The sequence below is a fragment of the Daphnia magna genome, linkage group LG8, assembly GCF_020631705.1.
Source record: "Daphnia magna isolate NIES linkage group LG8, ASM2063170v1.1, whole genome shotgun sequence".
Taxonomy (NCBI): Eukaryota; Metazoa; Arthropoda; class Branchiopoda; order Diplostraca; family Daphniidae; genus Daphnia; species Daphnia magna.
The window spans coordinates 8,611,266-8,631,048 of NC_059189.1; the positions used below are offsets into that span (position 1 = coordinate 8,611,266).

The 19,783-nt window shown below is 43.6% G+C and overlaps 2 protein-coding genes and 1 pseudogene across 2 annotated transcripts; all 3 read right to left on the reverse strand.

Moving 5' to 3' along the window:
- Positions 1 to 6,096: 6,096 nt before the first annotated feature.
- On the reverse strand, positions 6,097 to 8,916 carry LOC116933862. The gene is made up of 6 exons (XM_045177623.1): positions 8,215 to 8,916; positions 8,008 to 8,150; positions 7,645 to 7,702; positions 7,395 to 7,571; positions 6,745 to 7,320; positions 6,097 to 6,685 (listed from the first exon to the last, which is right to left on the reverse strand). The coding sequence occupies exons 1-6, from the start codon at positions 8,443 to 8,445 to the stop codon at positions 6,167 to 6,169; spliced, it is 1,704 nt and encodes a 567-aa protein (XP_045033558.1). The 5' UTR covers positions 8,446 to 8,916; the 3' UTR covers positions 6,097 to 6,166.
- Positions 8,917 to 14,432: 5,516 nt separating this feature from the next.
- LOC116928668 lies at positions 14,433 to 15,136 on the reverse strand (annotated as a pseudogene).
- Positions 15,137 to 16,057: 921 nt separating this feature from the next.
- Positions 16,058 to 17,068, reverse strand: LOC116928669. Its single transcript, XM_045178432.1, has 3 exons — positions 16,986 to 17,068; positions 16,696 to 16,913; positions 16,058 to 16,641 (listed from the first exon to the last, which is right to left on the reverse strand). The coding sequence occupies exons 1-3, from the start codon at positions 17,066 to 17,068 to the stop codon at positions 16,058 to 16,060; spliced, it is 885 nt and encodes a 294-aa protein (XP_045034367.1).
- Between the last annotated feature and the right edge of the window lie 2,715 nt (positions 17,069 to 19,783).

The following is a 19,783-nucleotide window of genomic DNA, read 5'->3' on the forward strand; positions in this document are numbered from 1 at the left end:
AATAACTAAATTAATATAGCATTAGAGAAACTACTTAAGTTACAAATAAATGAATTTTCAAGCTATTTTCTGTTTAACAAAAGAATTTTATTTCTTAATCAACAAAAACAGTTTTTTATGCTGACACTGGAGATTTGAGAATTTCCTCCTCTTCTTCTGAGGACGTATCTAATCCGTGCCCCGCAAACTTTCTTGCCAGCCTCTTATTTATCTTCTCCGCTGGGACGATTCTGCTGTAACGTCTTCTGGGTGTTGACGCGACCGATCTGACCTCTTTCGGCAGTGGTTTGGGAATTGTCTGCGCTTTGATTTCCAGATTTATTTTTTCCAGCAGGGTGGGTCGTTGTTTTGATGGCACAGGTTGTGGCTCCGGCGGGGTTTGAACCGTTTTTTTTTGGCTGCGGTGGCTAGAGCTTCTTCTCGGAGACGTAGTTTTTCTCTTTCTTTTCTGATTAAAGATGCTTCCAGTATATTTTTTGCTTTTCTTTCTGCTTCTTGGGCTGATGCTTGTGCTGCTGCTATCACTGCAGCCTGTGTTGTTCGGGTGTGGGTTAACTCCTCCAGGAGCTTCTTTTCTTCGGGGCTCAGCAGTGGCACGGCGTCTTGCAGTTCTGGTGCTGGCCTCGAGTAAGGTTTTGGCCTTTTCGAGTCTGGCTTGCGTTGCTCCGGAAAGGGTTCCGGCAACCTCAATTTCCTGAATACTCCTTTTGGCAAGGTCTTTTCCAGCTCCTCCAGAGCGTATAGCTGCGCACGTCTGTGTTCAGTAGATTTTGGAAAAAATTGTACACAGCTTTTTGGCTTTGTTCTGCCACTGAAAATTAATGTTCGAAGGACCATATAAAGTTTAAGTAAACTTTATGTCGGAGACTGCCGACTCAGGTACATATTTTTACTGGATATTTTTCTTAATATTCTTATTTTTTAGGCCTAACACCGAAGTGCCAGCGTATCTGTATATTTCTTTCTCAGGCCTAGCACCGGAGTGCCAGCGTATAGATGTTCTGTTTATTTTTCTCGACCTGACACCTTATAGGGTGTCAGTATATGAAGGAAGAATTGGCCGTAAAGAACGGAACACGAATATGGCGGTTATTGCCGCGACACTACAGCAACAACTAAAGGTACAAGAAAAGTTTAGAGTATTAATTGCTTATGATGAGATCTTCTTAAAGTGCGGATGATTGTAAGATTCCGGGCGGTTGATGGCTGGAAGGCGGCTGACAGACGTAGACCAGGATGACGGCAAGGCGGCAAAGGCAGCAAGGCGGCAATCCCAACAACAGCAGCGGAGTGGCAACAGCAGACAGACAACAACAACAAGGAAAAAATGCAATCAAAACAACAATACCAATAAAGGAGATCAGCCAGGAAATTCGGTGGAAAAAAGTGTGTAGGCTACGGATGGGGGCACCCGCTTTTAGGTTTTGCTTCTGAATAAAATTCAAATGTCGGAACTGCCGACTCAGCTGCTCCAGAATTCTATTTCTGCTTTTTCTATTTCTTTTACGGACGGAATTCTGAAGACCCTTACCCCGTCTGCGCAGTTGATTTTTCCGGTTCCGACTGCTTTCTGAATTTGCGCAATGCTCGTCTAATCGCAGCCAAGACTCTTACAGCTGTACGTAATGTACTGTATCTCTCATACCAACGTGTTGATGATTGGATTTAGCATTGGCTAATTTTTTTTCTTGGGGTTTCTCTTTCTTTATTTCTTCTAAGAGAGGGTTGTCTGCTTTTATTGATGTTCGGCCACTGTTTTACTATCGTGAGCTATTTCGGTCCTCTCCGCCATTCTATCTTGTCCATTAATTGTTTTACCGATGGATTTCATTTTCAGGAATATTATTCCGAAGGGCCAGAGACTGCTGGGTTAGAGTTATAGTCTGGCCTTACGGGGTTACGCTTGCCGGAGTATCCTTGTTGATGGCAGATAAATTTATCAGTAAATGCCATAGCACACTCTTACGACAACAGCTCTTGTTTTATCAGGCCACGACTAGTTGTCTTCGGTATTGCCTTCCCCTTGTCTGGCTAGAGCAGTGCCGAGAACGATTGAAAGTTTCAGGAATCTTATCCCGTAAAGCCAGATTACTGCTGGCGCAGATGGTCAGTCGGGTCTTACGGTGGTAAGCTTGCCAGACTGTATGCCTTTGCTACGGTTAACTTATCTGAAGTACCGTAGCACTATTTCAACGACTACTGCGGTCGCCTTGTCGGGCTTGCGCTGGTAAGTCCTGAAACTGCTGTTCGCCTTTATCGGGCTAGAGCACGATCAGATTCTGTTGGGCTTTGTCGGGCTCAATAGAGTGTACAGCCGCAGAGTATTACTCTTTGTGCGGTGATGAGAAGGCTCCGGGATGACGTCTCGTTCGCGGGCTGGCTCGTCTGGGGAGGCGGCTGGCAAGCTGGAGGAGGCGGCGGCAAGAGGGCTTCGGATTTGACTGAAAGAGAACGGGTTAGTGGGAGACTAATAAACTTTGTTTGACACAGCAATTCGCTGAGAAAAAATGAGTGTATTAGCATGGCAAGACGGCCCCTTATATACACAGAAAACTACACCGTTGTTTAATTTGTCCGACCATCCGATCCTGGAATAGAGGGCAACGCTGCTTATGATTGCCGGTTATCGATCAGAAAACTTTCCGATAACCCTGCGGGAACTAAACCTTTATTCTGGCGGGATGAACTCTGCAGGCTCCGCCTCAATGAGTTCAACCCTCACGTCGTTTCTTTCACCCTCAACAAGTGTCTCCATATATATGGAAAAGCTCTCAGGCAGTTCCAATAACACAGTCTCGAGCTCCAGCCTTCTATCTACTGCTCTTGCGAGCCGTAGGCCGTCTTATGTCACTTGCTTCCGCTAATGGACTTCCTTAGCGCGGCACTCCATTGAGGGTGACTCGTCTGAGTCTAGCCTGCTTCGGCCAAAGGGTTGTCACCCGGAAGAGGGCTGTGAGCTTCGTCTGTCGGAATTTCCGACACTCCCCCCGTTAGACCTTGGTCTAACTGAGTTTGCGAAAGCTCACTGTCCTCGTAGGGTCCGGTGTTCCGATGGTCATCATCTATCTGGCCCGCGTGGAGCTCCAATGGATATAAACTCTTTAGGTCTCTCGTTATCATGATTGACCCTTTGCCTCTGAATTTATCTGCTGTGAGCACGTTCACACGCCTCGTCTTTCCGTCATTACCGGGAATTAGTTTTACTACTCTCCCGGACTTCCATCTCGTTCTTTTGGCTGACTCATCGTGAATCAACACGACTTGTCCCAACTCAATCTCCTTTACATGTCCTGGGGTTGGGCAGTAAAACTGCTCCAAATCCATCACGTATTCCATGTAGAAATCCTGCCACCATTGAGCCACCAGGGTTCTCCTGATCCTCTCTCGTTTAGTCAGCATAACCCGGTCCGAGTATTCTATCTCCTCTTCGTCAACCGGGTGGTGCTGCTGTTGCCGGAAGCCCGTCACCAATTGCTTGGGCGTTAGTGGCTCCATATCGTCTTCTGCCACGTATGTCAACGGTCTTGTGTTGATCATGTACTCTATCTCTGTCAACACTGTCTGAAAAAGATCGTATTCCATACAATCGCTTCCGTACGTTTTATACAGCAGCCGTTTAACGGTCTGCATCATTCTTTCCCAGAATCCGCCCCACCAAGGGGCTAGACTCGGTAAAAATCTCCACTTTATGTTGAGATCAACCAGCGTGTTAAACACCCTGCTGTCTCTGTACGCTGCTGGAACTCTACTTGCGGTAGTAACACACCGATTCGGCGAACTTCCGTTTCAAGCGTTCGCACCTTTGCATCTAACGTCACGAGCATACCATCTTGCCTGACGGCTACAGTTTGAGCTTCTTGGCTCAGCCGTTGACATTCTTTTGTGAACTTAGCGTCGACTCTTTCCACCCACCCGTTAAGGCTGGCGATGTCGTTTTTCGTTTCGTCCAACGCTACTTCTTGCAACGAGAACCGATCCTCAGAAACCTCTGCCGCCACTGCCGCTCGGGTCTTGACTGATCTCGATTCCGTCATTTTTCTTTATCCCTTTCTTCCCGAAGAATTGAGTCACTTAAGACACGATAGTTCGGTTTTCAAAAATATTTATTTTTCGTACAACAACAATAACAGAAATGTACAAAAGACTTTGGGGTTTTTCAGGCTGAGTAAGGGCTTGTCGGGGATTTGAGGACGGCTTCCTCGTCGTCGTCGGTGTTTATTCCGTGCTTCTTAAATTGTTTAGCCAGCACCTTCTCCGCGGCGACCTTTCGGCAATCCTTGCTGGACCGAGGTGTTTCCCCGGGCGACTCCTTCCGTGAGTGTTTGCTGCTATGAGACTTGGAAGATCTGGTTGATTTAGTCGAAAGCGCCGGGGTATTGTCTCTCGTATCACAAGAAATGGTTGCCGCGACGCGCTGCTTGAGTGACGGCTTTTCGCCGCTGGTCTTTCTTATGTGGAGTCTCCCCCGTTTCGGAGGTCTCCCTTTGTTCCATCAGTCGAGTCCGCCTCAGCTCAATAAGGAGATCTTCCTTGCATTTTTTCATCGCCTTGGCTGACTCTTCCGTGATCCGCTTTATCAGCGCGTCATCTTGCCGGATCGACCCAATATGGGACGTCTCTCGGGAATCCCCCACCTTTTCCATATTTATTGTGTGCTAAATTGTGATTTACATATTACATTGTTATTAGTTGACATTTATATATATATATACAGTAATCATCATTCACTTTGAACGCTTTTGCGTTTTACCATAAGCGCCCGTGTTAAATGCGCATGACTCCGACCCGCTTATTCTAGTCTAACATATAAGCTATTTCTTATACATTTATATCGCTTAATAGCTAAGACAATTTTCTATTTAGCGGTGAGATTGAAAAAATTTTCTGATTGCTGGTTTTTCCGTCAAAGTAAAACCCAGCTATCTTTGAACATGGTGTTTCTTACATGTTAGCTTATGGAGAAAGGGTGTTTTTATTTCTTTAATTGTACACAAACGGCTTGAACCATTTGCATGCCGTTTGTTGGCATTGATACGGATTTCATTCTTCTGTAGATGCTAGAAATCCCCTGGTTCTAACTTATGAAATGAATTCCCTGAATTAATTTTTTGTCGACACACGTGTAATTTTAAGCGAATCGGCGCGGTGTCCCCCTCTGGCATACTCCCAGTACCACCCGCTGAACCTTTGTTCAGCGCGCGCTTGTAAGTACAAAGTAGAGGGTGGTACTGGGAGTATGCCAGAGGGGGACACCGCGCCGATTCGCTTAAAATTACACATGTGTCGACAAAAAATTAATTCAGGGAATTCATTTCATAAGTTAGTACCAGGGGATTTCTAGCATCTAAAGAGGAATGAAATCCGCATCAATGCCAACAAACGGCATGCAAATGGTTCAAGCTGTTTGTGTACAATTAAACAAATAAAAACACCCTTTCTCCATAAGCTAACATGTAAGAAACACCATGTTCAAAGATAGCTGGGTTTTACTTTGATGGGAAAACCAGCAATCAGAAAAATTTTTCAATCTCACCAATAAATAGAAAATATTTTTAGCTATTAAGCGATATAAATGTATAAGAAATAGCTTATACGTTTGACCAGAATAAGCGGGTCGGAGTCGTGCGCTTTTAACACGGGCGCTTATGGTAAAACGCACAAGCGTTCAAAGTGAATGATGATTACTATATATATATATATACTACTTTTAAGATATTCCTCAGTAAATGATGATGTCATCAATTCACTTAGAAATCTATATAGGGGAGAGTTGTACTAGTTGACGCGATTTTTTGTTTTTTGGCCACCATACCTTTAAAAATAAACTTTCGAAACTCCCGATTATCTTAAAAGAAAGAGAGGAGAATGAGCTATATGCCTCGAATTTTTAATTTACAGAAACTCACCTTTATTAGGCCAAAAAGTGAATTTGAAAACATCAAAATTAAAAGACGAGATGCCCCGTTGAAGGGGCACTTCGCTCCATGTATGGGGGCATAAAAGCCCATGTTATTCTTATGGACTAACAGTCCAAGGGACGGTACATCAGTAAAACTTATAAATAAATAAAGAAAGTTAAGATTCAAAAGCATATTCTTTGTGGAAATGTTAACGATACATCAGTAAATTGAAAATCACAAATTAAATTGGCCATTCATCAACAAAACTAAGAACAATCGAAACATAAAAACCGCTTACTCTTGGTCACACAGTTTTCGTGGGCCCACAACAAACATTTCACACATTGCACCCATTTTTCACCGGGCCTGCTTTCAGAGAAACTCTCTTGACACATAATACAGAAACAAGAATCAGTTAATCCATTTTGAGCACTGGAAGAGGGTCTGGGTAAATTTTGAGCACTGGAAGAGGGTCTGGGTAAATTTTGCAAAGGAATGGTTGGGTTGTTGTTTTCTTGGTTTGCTCTTCTTGACTTTCTGGCAGTTTTTTTCACTGGTGTTGGATTTAACTTTCTTCTGACTTTGCCAAGTTTGTTTTTCTTCGCATCAGTGGCCATCTTCTCCTTCTCCAGCTGGGCCTTAACAGGTGTGTCAGTTAGGATGGCAGTGCTTCGTTTTCGGCCGGTGCTGCTTCCTTTCCTCGGTCCAGCTTTAGGGTAGGGTCTCATAATTTCCACTGGATTTCTATTGGAATCCTCCTCGAGAACACCTCTCAGGTCAAATGTCTATAAAAAAATTGAATTTAATGGCTGCAGCAAATATATTGAAATAAAGTTAGGCCTACCTCTCCGTTTTGAACATCTAGTGAAATATTAACGTTTTCAACTGTCGCCAAAGGATCTTCTTCGAAAATAACCACAATGTTGTCCAAGTCGGGTAGAATTGTAGTTGAAACATTGGCCTCGATGTGGTTCTCTGGAACGGGAGTTTGGTCTTTTTGGACTGGAACGGGAGTTTGGCCTTCTTCGACGATGTTATCGTTGGATGCTGGGATTTCTATGAAGTCATCAATAGGAGGGACTGGTGATGAATTAAAAGGACGATCCGTGACGAAAGATGGAGCAAAGTCGACGTCACCATCGAAGATAAATCTATTAAATGGGACTAGCCCGGCCACTCTAAACCCAGACGTGATGTTTGCTGGTGTTGTTGCAAGCGGGAAGGCTAATCCAACCAGCTCTGCGATGTTGTGTATGCTCATAGGTTTTCCTGGATGGTCCTTCATCCATGAACTGCAATACGAATTGTAGTATCTTTTAAATGGACCAAACACACTTCTGTCAAGGGGTTGAAGCTTATGAGAACAATGCGGAGGGAAAGTTATCATGACCACTCCGTTGTCTTTCGCCAAATTTAATACCTAGATAGATTGAACATACAATAAGATAAGAAATAATTAAAAGGCTAGAATTTGAATAGAAGCAATAGGCTTACCTCGATCGACAGATGAGAGGAGTGGTTGTCGAGAAATAAAACAACTTCGTTCTCTTTCGAAGGCCGAACGTTTTGTATGAAATGTTTCATGAACAAAACAAAATCTTTGTCTGACATCCAGCCAGACTTATTGGCTGATCCAACAGAACCAAGAGGGGCACCATTGAGGAAATATTCCTTAAAATGAACTCTGAAATAAAGAGACAAATATGTTAGCAAAAGACGACATTTCAGTTAAAAGGAATGTTACCGTGGAAAGACATAATATGGTGGAATAGACGTTCCTGTGGCAGATACTGCAAGGCAGACTGTAACCAGTGTGCCTCTCTCACCTGAAGTTATGGAACCAATTTGTTTTCTTCCTTTTCGAGCAATAATTCCATCAGGTGCATGAACTGTGGTAAAGCCAGACTCGTCAGCATTAAACCAACGAGAAGGTGGAATGCCTCTAGACCTTATGACCTCAACATTGTCAAAGAAGGAATCAACGTTATGCTTGTTGAAGCTGGTAGCTCTGCTTAGAGATGTTGCCTGTGGTTTTCTGATTGAAAGGTCTTGATGTCTTCGCATGAAACCAGATAGCCAGTCTCTTCCAGCTTCCTTCTTGACCGACCAAGAAAGAGGGACAATACATTTTTCTTGGGTAGCGTACTGATAAGCCAATCTTCTCATGTCTGTGGTAGTGATTCCATGATAAATGTCACTGGCCCTTTTGACGTAACTGCTAAGATTGCTTTCTTGTTCGCTGCTGAAAACCTAGAGCGAACAAGAAAGAGTTAACATTGCAACACATACACAGAAAAATTATAAGTAGATTTACCTTACGAGGTTTTTGGTAACCCCCAATGCTTGTAGTTGCTTCAGCTTCATCTTGAATTCCAGCAGCCAAGAAATTTTTGACATATCTCAGTATAGATCTTTTTGGGATGGAGGTTGCTTTGGAAACATCACATACTTTTTGTTTCTCAGCAACAACTTTCTTAACAGCTTTCAAAATGTAACCATCTGGATACATACAACGTTCAGTTTTTCTAATGTAATGCCTAACCATCTTTAACAAAAATTGACAGACTTTTTAAGACTCACCATTTTGACATTAGACGACAGAGATTTTATACCCGCAAACTGCCCCAACGTTGCCAGGCCATTTTGCCTCAAGAATAGGTGTCGTTAATCAAATTGATTTTTCAGTAACTCCTCTAAGGAGAAATAATAAACTCAAATATCAGATTGAAAGAGGAAAGAATTTCCTTCAAGAATATTATTTGTTGAAAGTTTTATTCCATTTCTGAAACCCGTAAATTGAAAAAATCTGTCAAAGCTGATGACACGATTTTAAGGCGCCAAAATTATTGTTTCATTTATTACTGAACCCTTAGGACTTTTTTAATGATTTTTTTTTTAAACGATGGAGATTTTCGGGTTGCGTAAGCGTGAATTTTTCCTATACTTAGGTTTCATTAAAACATATCTCAATATCGATAGTGCCAACATATACACTACCCTAACTGCCCCGTTCTCCCCTAATGTATAACCCGAATTTTTCAATGTTTCTAATGTCCAATCTTCTGGTTTAATGTTTTTTACTTTTGTCTCCAGAAGAGGTTTTATTTCAGCTGGTATTCATTTTGTAACTGAATTATTTTGTCTACAAGGTTAGTTTTCAAATCACTCATTAACTGTTTTTTTTGGACCGATGTCATTTTGGAAATTTTAATTGTACTCTAACTATACTTTTCTTATATGACTGAAATATAAATAGCAGAAGTAATTGAAATCAGCATTGCCATTTTTGTAAATAATTTATAAAATAAATATTAATAAATATACGAATGATTTTCCACTCCGTGGGACTGCTATCTAGCGATTTACAGGCATGGAGGAAAACTACATACCCGCAAGAGGCTCTCCCATCGGGCCGGAAAAAAAAGGTGATTATAACGCCCGGTCATTCGGTTGTTAGACTATATGGTGTGTAGTTTTCATTTTTTAATACGGATAACTTATATTGGTAAATATTTTATTTTTACTATACTTAGTATACCCACCAAAATTTCCTGTCTTCCTCGCTTCGCTTAGTTTCTTTAGTAGTTTAATTATAAATTAAGTATATTAAGTTTAAGTTAAGGTAAGTTAGTAAAGTTAAATTATTAAGTAAACTGTGTAGACTTTCATTCACTGTACTTTACTAATTTATTATATTACTGTACTATAATATACTTTACTTTACCCACCCAAATCCCCTATTTTTCTCGATTTACTCGGGCTTCGTCCCCTACCCACCCAAATTTCCTGTCTTCCTCTCTTCGCTTAGTTTCTTCAGTAGTAAAATTATAAGTTAAGTTAATTAAGTTTAAGTTAAGTTAAGTTAGTTAAGTTAAAATATTAAGTATACTTTGGTCGGGTAAAATAGACTGCCATCCGCTCCTGGGTAAACCCTAACGATCTTGCCGGTCCGCAAGCGTCCGCGTGGAACATTTTTTCAATCATCCAAAATAAACACACCGACGGTGAAGTTTCGCGTAGGCATTTTCCACTTCTTCCGGCTGACCATCGATTGCAAAAATGATCCGCGCCACACGTCCCAAAAGAGATTCGTCATTCTCCGGACGTAATCATAATGATTACGTGGGAGCGTCTGTCGGAAATCTCCGACCGGCAAGTCAGCCACAGGAGCCCGATTGAGAAAGTCGTTCGGCGTCAACGGCCGAAAGTCATCGGGGTCAGAGCTGGTATACGTCAACGGATGGGAATTCCAAGGCCAGCCACTTCAAATGGGAGCGTGCGCAACACTTCATCACTCGGTGTGCGTAACACAGCTTTCTCTTGGTCCAGCGCGGCGTATTACGCGTTCTTCACTGATCGCACTAGTGACTCGTGCGAGCCTCCAAAATGTGGCGTCTGGGCCGGATGAAAGAACCATTCAACTCCGAGGGCTCTTAACGCCGTCTCAAACACACTGTCACCTTTCAAACGCTGCAGTTCAACACGCAAAAGACGTTCAGCTCCTGTCAGATTGGTTCCATTGTCAGAGAACATGTGAGCCAGCTCACGATACACTAACACAAAACGCCGCATCACCATCAAGAAGTCACTCGCTGAAAGAGAAATAGCGACATCCACCTACAATGCCCTTGTCACCATACACGTAAAAAGAGCTCACCATCGTTTAACTGTTCCACGCCCATGTGTCACATCGATGGGCCCAAAATAATCGACTGATGTGTAGGTGAAAGGGGGTAGCCCAGCGCCAAGTCGAGCTCGATGCACATCGGTCATCATCTGTAAAGCTGCCTTAGGGTGAAAGCGACGGCAAGCCACACACTCATTACGAACTCGCTTGACCACCTCTCGTCCATTGGTGATCCAGAAATGCTGGTGGGTATGGGCCAGCATGAAATGAGTTCCGACGTGGTGCATACTCTCATGGGATGCACGGATGATGAGTCTCGCGAGCGGATGTTTGCCAGACAATTTCGGCGGGTGCAACACGTCCTAAGGCAATTTGGTTCAGCTGAGCCTTCCGCCAAGCCGCAGCAAGCCGGCTTCATCCATAAACGGGGTCAACAGGAGCAGCTTCTTTTGCTGCAACCTTTTCAGTTCCGGGTAAGTCTCTTGTTGACTCCGTTTCACGAGGTCAAGTAACTCCTCCTCCAACCGGATCAATGCTGGAACGTCCTGAGCTGCTTTCCGGGCGGCTCGCCAATCCTTCGCTGTCGATGGTTCCGCTGCTCTCAAATTGAAATGTACATGGATGGACTGCAGCTCCTTTTTGGTCGCCATCCAAGGTAGATCTGTTGGCCATCCCGACTCCTCTTCATAAAGAAAGGCTGGACCATCCAACCACCAGCTCGGGATCTCATCCTCCTCTAATTGGTATCTAGTCGCTGCATCGGCCGGATTCAAACGGACAGGAATAAAACGCCATTCATCCGGCTCAGTGAGAGTCTGGATTTCTTCAATCCTATGGCTGACGTAAACCTGGTAGTGTGATGAGACAGCACGGACCCAATTTCGGACAGTAGAACTGTCCGTCCAGAAGAATCGCCCATCCATTTTCCTCTTCAGGGCCGTCTGGACGATTTTGGCGAGCCGTGCACCTATCAAGCCAGCATTCAACTCGAGTTTGCAAACCGAGACCGTTTTCAAAGGGGCCAGTTTGGGGGCTGTCTTAACATGCCGGACCAGCACCTGACCATCCCGATAGACCACACGGTTGTAACAGGACGCAGCACACTCTTCTTCTGACGCGTCCGAAAAAGTGTAAATTCGGTCCGCACAATTTCCTCCGCTTTTGGGAAGAGGCAACGGGCAAACTCGACCTCCTTCAACCGCTCGATCTTTTTGAAGTACTGCTCCCACCAAGCGTTTTCATCGCCAACCACCGCATCGTCCCACTCAGGCATTTTACCCCCAATTCACGCAGCTTAATTTTCGCTTTGACTGTCATCGGTGCGGTTATTCCTAAAGGATCGAATAATCCAGCTTCCTGGGCCAGCAAGCCCACCCTGGTGTAGTTGACGGTCGTCAGCTTCACACGAAATCACAGCCTGTCGGTGGAAGGGTTCCAAACAATTCCAAGAATGAGTCCCGGATCATCACTAAGGCTGCATTACATCGCTCCAACAGCAGCTCCCCTTTCTGCAACCGGCTGAACAGCTGCTTATAACTCCTTGCTGTTGGACACCCAGTGTCCAAGGTGAAAGCATCCGTCGCCATCCGCAAGCACCTTCTTGACTCCAGTTGCCTTTCTAACCACGTCCCTCATATTGCCAGCTGAAGCCAGATAGTCGTCAACATAAATATCTGAGCGAACTCCGTCACCTGCCTCCTTCATGTCTAGTCCAGCGTCGTCAGCTGCTCGCCATGTGGTACGGATGGCTACCTAAGGTGAACATGACACCCCAAACGTAACTCGTGTCATTTCGCAGATCGAAATGAACCCATCCCTTTTTGGCAACAGGAACCGATGATCCGGTCGATCAATGTCCTTCAGCCGGATCCGACTGAACATCGCTCCAATATCCGCAGACCAGCCTATGTCTCCCTCACGAAAGCCGATAACGACCGCTGGAAGAGGGTTCTGCAATGCAGTTCCACAGGTGATGAAATATTTTAAGCACTTCCCTCCAGATTTGGCGGCCGCATCGAACACTAAAAGTAGTTCCGGCCGCCCAGCAACCATAGGGACTCCAAAATGAGGCAAGAAATATCTTGTTGGCCTCTCCGCAACCTCTTCCAGCGGAACTCGCCGGGCGTATCCCTTCATGAAGTTCTTTTCCATGGCAGCATGATAGAACCTTTCGTACTCCGGATTCCGGCTGAACCGATTCTTCAAGCTCACCAATCTTGTCTCGGCCGTCCAACGACTATCCGGAATGCCCGGCGGTATTCCATCTTTCCAAAGAACTGGTGCTGCGTAACCAATTGGAAGCTTCTCCAGCTCCGATATCATTTTCATAACTGCTCTCCTAGTCTCGCTGGACATGCCATCCGCCTGGAATTCCGTCCCGAACGATTCCGTATCGCAGAAGCGCCTGACTTGCTCCACCAATCGCTGACCAGCATCTGACGGGGTGAACACTCGATGAACTCTTGCTGGGTTGCCCTCATTTCCGATTCCAACCGCTCCTTGTAGGGTCCAGCCAATTCTTGTCTTAGATGCTGTCGGCTCATCATTCCGTCCAAAACGGGATTCAATTGGGGTGATTAGCGCTCTATGATCCAATCCAATCAGGATATAAATACGTCCGCTGCACACACGGAAGGGCGGAAAGTCAATCAAATGCGCCCAGAGCTTTATCAGCTTCTCCCAATCCACAATTCTGACCGGTTTGGCAATCGAAGGCATCGTGGAGCCGTGGATCGTCACAATTTTACAGAGGGCGGTCTTCAGTTTCATCTACAAATATTCCAAGTTTCTATGGGTGGACGACTCCTCACCCACTCCTTCCATAATTAAAGTTTGCTTTTGCCCAGCCAATTGAAGACGACGGACCAGCGCTGTGCAAAACAAAGTTGAATCGCTTCCTTCATCAATAAGGATATTTACCGGCACCAATTCTCCGTCAGCTGTTTCGGCGTCCAGTGGAAGCATCTTGAACGCGATCTGATGCTGTTAAGAGCGTGCTGCACGTGGGCGAACAATTCTCTCCTACACACTGTTTTTCTTATGCAGAAGTCGTTGGTGTGTTAGTTTACAGCCTTTGACGCCACGGGCCTTCTTCAAAGTGCAGGTTATGGCCCCATGACGAACACCAAAGCAGCCATAACACAGCCCTCGACGCTGAGCAAAGCTCATCCACTCACTAATCGGGAGATCCTTAAAGAAATGGCAATCTTCAAGCCAATAAGCACCTTTGCACTTGAAGCAATGAAAATCCATCGGCCGTCTCTCCTTCTCATCCACTCCCCAACTCGATCCGGCGGATCCATTTCATTTCTCCCTTTGACCAGCAGACGCCACATGATAAGCCAGGACGTTCCTTTTCTGCTGTTGCTGCAGGAATCTATTTGGCACCTGGGATGATTGCGGGCACTCGTTCCGATTTACTCCATTCGCTAGCCGTTGCTGCTCATCCGCAATCGCATACGCATTCTGGTATGCCATTGTTCTGGCTGTCAGCCAGCGGCCAAAATCGTTGATATTCCGATGATCGATTTCGGCTCCCCATCCATTATTCCAGGCCAAACGATCCGTTAGCTGCAGCTTGAGGGACAGTCTCTCGATGATGTCAACATTGCCCGTCTCACCAATAATCGACAGGTTGAAGAGATGGGTTCGTACACGCTCAGCAAAGCGTTTGAAAGAATGTGGTCATTGCGCGGAGCCTCTATCTGATCCAACTCCCGAAGATGGGCCGCTCGAATCACCTTTCGACTCCCGCATGTGCTCTTCAATCGCTGCAGAACCTCCTTGTAACCAGCCTCACCTCGTCCATGGCCATGCACAATATCGGCTAAGTCTCCCATCAAATAATTCTTCAATATGGCAAGCTTCTCGCTAGGAGTCTTGCACGTAATGTGAACCAGCGCAAATCACATGCTGATCCAAGCAAACCAATCAAGTTCACGGCCCGTATAAGCCTCCAGCTGGACGTTGACCAACGATTTGGCCCCCTTATCACGAACAATCGGCATCTCCTTGCCGGCCAGATATGTATCAATCCAGCGGTCAGGTGGCTCAGCAACGTCAGTCAAACTCGGTTCCTTTTCCTTGTGTGCTTTTCGTCCAGATTGTGACACCGAATCGTACGGATTCGCTTCCCCTTCCTCCAGAGCAGATATGTCATCTCCCAGGTCAATGAGTGCCTGCTCGGCAGCCTCAAATTCAGCGCGTGCGTCTCGTACTTGTTGCTCGGCGGTTTGTAACGCTATTCGTCGTGCAATCTGTTCCTCTGTCTCTGGCACCACTGAAGAGGTATCATCTTGTCCCTTAGCAGGTAATTCTCGACCATGGCTGATGCACCGTCTTCTGCTGAGGCATACGTTAGGTGTTGTGTGCTCTGGGCCCTTGCCACGTCATCGTCATCCACGAGCTCTATGATCAGGTCGTGGATCGTTTCCAACTCGCCCAAGAGCTTACGCGAATCAGTAAGCTGCTTCTCAGCGTCTCGGCGTGACAAAGTATTCGTCACGATGTTCTGGATGCGATTGTAACAGCCAGTAATCTTGAAGCGGATTCCTCGTTACTTGGCCTTACAGGCCTCCAAAGTCCATTCTGCTACAGATTGAGTCCCCATAGCAAAGCAAAGAGAGCCGTCCGTTTCACTCAGCTTATCTGAATCAAGAATGCGAGCCCAGGATCTTTCTCAGGTCAATCAATTCAGTTCAGAACACAAGATGAGCTCCAAATCTCTTCAATCAATCAGTCATGGGCCTGTCAACTCAATTACGAGGTCAGTCAATGTTGATCAGGTCTCCGGCTCGAAGGACCAGATGGTAGCTCGGTGGTAAAAAAGTGGACTGTATTTCACTCCGAACGTCAAATGAACAAACCACTCGCGTCAATAAAGAATCAAAAGCTAACACAAATCCTACGGAGTACAATCATGCAATTAACATAATGCCATAGGTTACACATGAAACACTTTACGCATACCTGGAAGGGACCAGGCTTGGGTGAATCAATCCTGCCACGCAGGTTTCCCAAGCAAATGGGGAGACAGAGACAATGTCTGAACATGCAAAATTCAATTAGGTCAGGCAAGTCGTAACAATAATTGAACTAGCAATTTAAAACGTGTCTCACCAATTCCACATGTGCTTCTCATGCACCTTCTTCCAAGTCTAACGACAGACAACATGCAATCACGGGCAATCCTTATCTTTAAAATTAACAAACATAAAATGGGGATTCAACGAACAATTGAAATGTTAAGTTACTCTCTTAAATGCCACGGAAATGCACAAAGATTCAAATCAGGTCTAAGACGAAGTGTCAATGTCGAGAACGCAATATGTCAACTGACATCCACAAGTGAATACTTAAACCCATAAATCAAGGCCTAAAATTCAATGAGATGCCATCCTGCCCGCTATGCAACAATTAAAGGGCCAAAAGCCTAAAACAATAAAGGTCTACATAACGCCATGTATACATGCAATAACAAAGGATGAATAAAATTAAATCGCGTCTCCAACGCCAGACTAAACAGCTTCCTTTAAGTTGGTCTTTTATTGAGCTCTTTAGCGTCTTCAACAACTTTGTCTGGGTTGAACTGCAACGTGTCTGTCGTGGGGTTCCATGTAACCCCTAATGCTTTTATGGATGCATCTGAGTTTCGGGCCATGCCTATAATGTCGTTTTGGAATTGCAACACATTTTCTAGTGAGTTTCTCAGCTCTTCGTGGTTTGTTGTCCATTTCCTAAGTTCCATTTTCGCTGACTGGAACAATTTCCTTGCTTGATCTATGAGTATGAGCGCTTGGCTGATGCAGTCAGCTCCCCCCAACCAATCATCCACATAAAGTTGATCCTCTGATCGTTTTGTTAGTTCTGGAAAGACTTTTTGGTGTTCTTCCATGCATTTCAGGATCAGCTCTCTTAGAATAAACGGGCTGCAAGATAGCCCGAAGGGGACTTGTTTCCACCTATATTCCTTGATCGTAACTGGTTCTTCATTGGGGTTGTCTACCCATAAGAATCTGATCAATTGTTCGTGTTCCTGTTGTATTGCTATCTGAAGAAATGCTTGTGCTATGTCCTCTGTCCATTCAATCTTACTTTGTCTGAATCTTAGCAGGACTGCCAAGATTTTTGGGTTCTAATTTGGCCCTGTTTCCAATAGGTCGTTTATACTTGGTTTATTTTGCTGGTGCGCCGATCCGTCAAACACGGGTCTGATATTCGTTGTTTTTGCGTCTGTCTTGATGACTGGACTATATGGTAGGTAATTGCAAACTCCGTTGTAACTGGTGTCTGCTTCCCCTATATATCCATCATCCTCATACTGGTCAAACATCTTGTGATATTCCGTTCTTTCTTCTTTGGTCATCTTTTTCAGCATATTTGTTAACCTGATTGTGGTTATGTTTTTGTTGGTCTCTATAGACCTGCGGTTATTCCTGAATGGTACCAGTACCTCATACCTTCCATCTTGACCTTTTTTAATCGTTTCCTGGTATGTTTTTAGGAATCCCGGGTCTTCTAGCTCTTCTTTGGTGACTCCCATGTGTTCCAGAGTCCAGAATTCCTTAAAGTCGTACTTTGTCTGTACGTAAAGTCGTACTTTGTTTTTCAGCTTCTTCTGATCTCCAAACCTATTTTCCAGTTAGTCTAGCACGTTCTTATATTGTTTCTTGCTAAATTGTAGGTGAGCGATACACTCGGCCACTTTCCCTTTCAGCGCATTCCGTAGATATTGAAACTTCTCTATTTCTGACAGTTGTGGGTTTTGGTCGTAGGTGGCCCACATCAGCCTCCAACCTTTCCAGGCTGTGATATCTCCGTTAAATGTCGGAAGTGGGAGTGCTGTTTTGGCTACTGAAACTATACTTCCTTAAGTGACTGGAATAGTTTTTAATAATAATCCGCTAAGATTTTTTCATTAATATTTAGGTTTTGTGTTTCCTTTTTCGAAATGGCTTCAAAGTAATCTTTACTTATGTTTACCAAAAAATATAAGACCTTTTTTGGGCTAGATAGAGAAAATCGTACCAATTCCGCCAGCATTGCCATTTTCTAAAAGTAGAAATAAAGTTTCCATTCTCCACAGATGGTTCCCATTGTTTCCACCTTTGATTGCGGTGGCGTTTACCCAACAACACTCAGCCAATAGTACAGTATCCTGCACAAAAATACGATTACCGATTTAATTTTTTTAAGCCACCTATTGGCAGGGTAGTGGGTTTTTTGTTTGTTTTTCTTTAAGGGGGAGGGTAGACGGGGTGATGGACACGACAGGGCAGGGTTGGGTAAGTCTAGACATTTAAAAAAAGTGCCTTAAGGTATTACGCTTTAAGGCAAGTTACAGTTCGGGACATTTTTGCAACCCCCAGGGTGGTGTGCTCTTTAAAACGACAGCTGAAAATTTAGGGCTTGGGCTTGGTAATGTTGCTTACCGAAACAATTTAGCTTATGTTTCGGCTGCCTGTAAATGTTTACGTCGTTGTCAATGGTGTAGTTGTAGCCTTTCTGAATGTGATGCTGGAGATCGGTGTTCGATTCCAGATGAGGTGATGAATTATTATGGTTAACTTATGAGAAATTCTCGTTCATTTATAAAACAAATTTTCATCGAGCAATATGTGCTTTTTTTGTTTATTAAATAATTTAAAAAATAATAATCCCATTTGTTCTTAAGAAATTAATATTCCCAGCAAATTCGAATGAAGAATATCTTAACGATACGAAATATTTCACAATTCCTTATCGGGAATCAAACACTGATCTACGGCGTCGCAATCCGAGGCTCTACATATATGCCATCGGTATCGACACAACCGTGCACCGGCAGCTATATAATTTATTTAAGTAATGAATATTACACAGCCTAAGTCCAACATTTCCAACTGTCCAAAAAAACACACCAACCTGGGGGTTGCAAAAATGTCCCGACCTGTTACTTGCCTTAAAGCGTAATACCTTAAGGCATAAAAAAAATGTCTAGACTTACCCAACCCTGCCCTATGTGTCCATCACCCCGTCTATCCTCCCTCTTAAAGAAAAACAAACAAAAAACCCTTTACCCCGCCAATAGGTGGCTTTAAAAAATTAAATCGGTGTTTGGATTTTTGTGCAGGATACTGTACGTCAAAAGGCTCCAACAATAAGCGTCAGGTGTTATTCATTCTCGCGAATCTGTATGTTGTTAATGGTTTGTTTTGCTATGATGCTATCTCATCCTACCAAAAGCAACAGTTCATTGAAAACAAAACATTCACCAATATCGATAGATTACGATTTAATGTTTCAATTCCCATTTACGGCTTGGACATTATACGCTTGCATGAAGTAATATCGATGATCTTTTAATACAGTGCTAGTTATCTCAGAGGTCTACTTTACGAGATAATTTTGTCACACATGTCACAAAAGTGTCTTGTGAAATACACGTCCTAGATAACTAGCAATGTCTTATTTATTCATCACACAATAAACTAATTGCGAACTTCATGAAACATTTATGAATGTCTTGATGGAATCCATTCGTTGGTTAACGTGAGTTGTCCGTAAACCAAGCATATCACCACAGTCCTTCTCTTCCTGTTTCATAAACAGTCACATCATCATCACTCTGAAGTAGATTAAATATAGAAACATCAAATTCAAAATTTCAAAAGAATGGACAAGAAGAAAAATTTGTTTATGCAATATTTGCTCAACCTTGATTCTTTATGTCTTCTAGTGATGGTGTTTTTTGCAGTTAAGTTAAACTTTACTGGTAATTTTGCATTTTCGGCTTGTCCTTTTCGATATAAAGGACTTGAATATGACTTGAATATTGAATATGAATTCATTATATGAAGATTTTTCTTTGATGATCTCGTCATTTTAACAACCTTCCTTAAGTTAAGATACCGATAGATACGGACACAATATGAAAATAAATTGGTAAAACATAAGAATGAATTTCTTTGAGTAAAAAAATTTGTCAGAAAAATTTGACGTGATAGCTTTCTATTTAGATTGCAAAAAGAAAATATATCATTTTTCAAAGAAAATATATTATGTGTTCTAAAAATAAGACTTTCCACGTAGCATTTGCTTAATTTCCCTAAGTAAATATTTTTCGGGTCTTTTTCTTTTTCTGGATTTGGTTTTTTCTTTCTTGGATGGGATGGTAGGTTTGGGTCAGGCAAGGGTGAGGAAAAAGCTGATAGAGAATCCCGTCTCGTGTTTAAGAAAAACAATTATAATATAATTGTGAAAAACAATAACTAAATTA

What these genes read in the sequence shown, in the direction of transcription:
- LOC116933862 (XM_045177623.1), bottom strand. Translation starts at nt 8,445, where the DNA reads ATGGTTAGGCATTACATTAGAAAAACTGAACGTTGTATGTATCCAGAT. An exon ending in TGTATTGTCCCTCTTTCTTG is followed by an intron (nt 7,703 to 8,007) that starts GTCGGTCAAGAA and finishes CACTGGTTACAG; the next exon opens with TCTGCCTTGCAGTATCTGCC. An exon ending in CCTCTCATCTGTCGATCGAG is followed by an intron (nt 7,321 to 7,394) that starts GTAAGCCTATTG and finishes CAATCTATCTAG; the next exon opens with GTATTAAATTTGGCGAAAGA.
- LOC116928669 (XM_045178432.1), bottom strand. Translation starts at nt 17,068, where the DNA reads ATGGGAGTCACCAAAGAAGAGCTAGAAGACCCGGGATTCCTAAAAACA. An exon ending in AAAAAAGGTCAAGATGGAAG is followed by an intron (nt 16,914 to 16,985) that starts GTATGAGGTACT and finishes AACCACAATCAG; the next exon opens with GTTAACAAATATGCTGAAAA. An exon ending in GCACCAGCAAAATAAACCAA is followed by an intron (nt 16,642 to 16,695) that starts GTATAAACGACC and finishes AAATCTTGGCAG; the next exon opens with TCCTGCTAAGATTCAGACAA.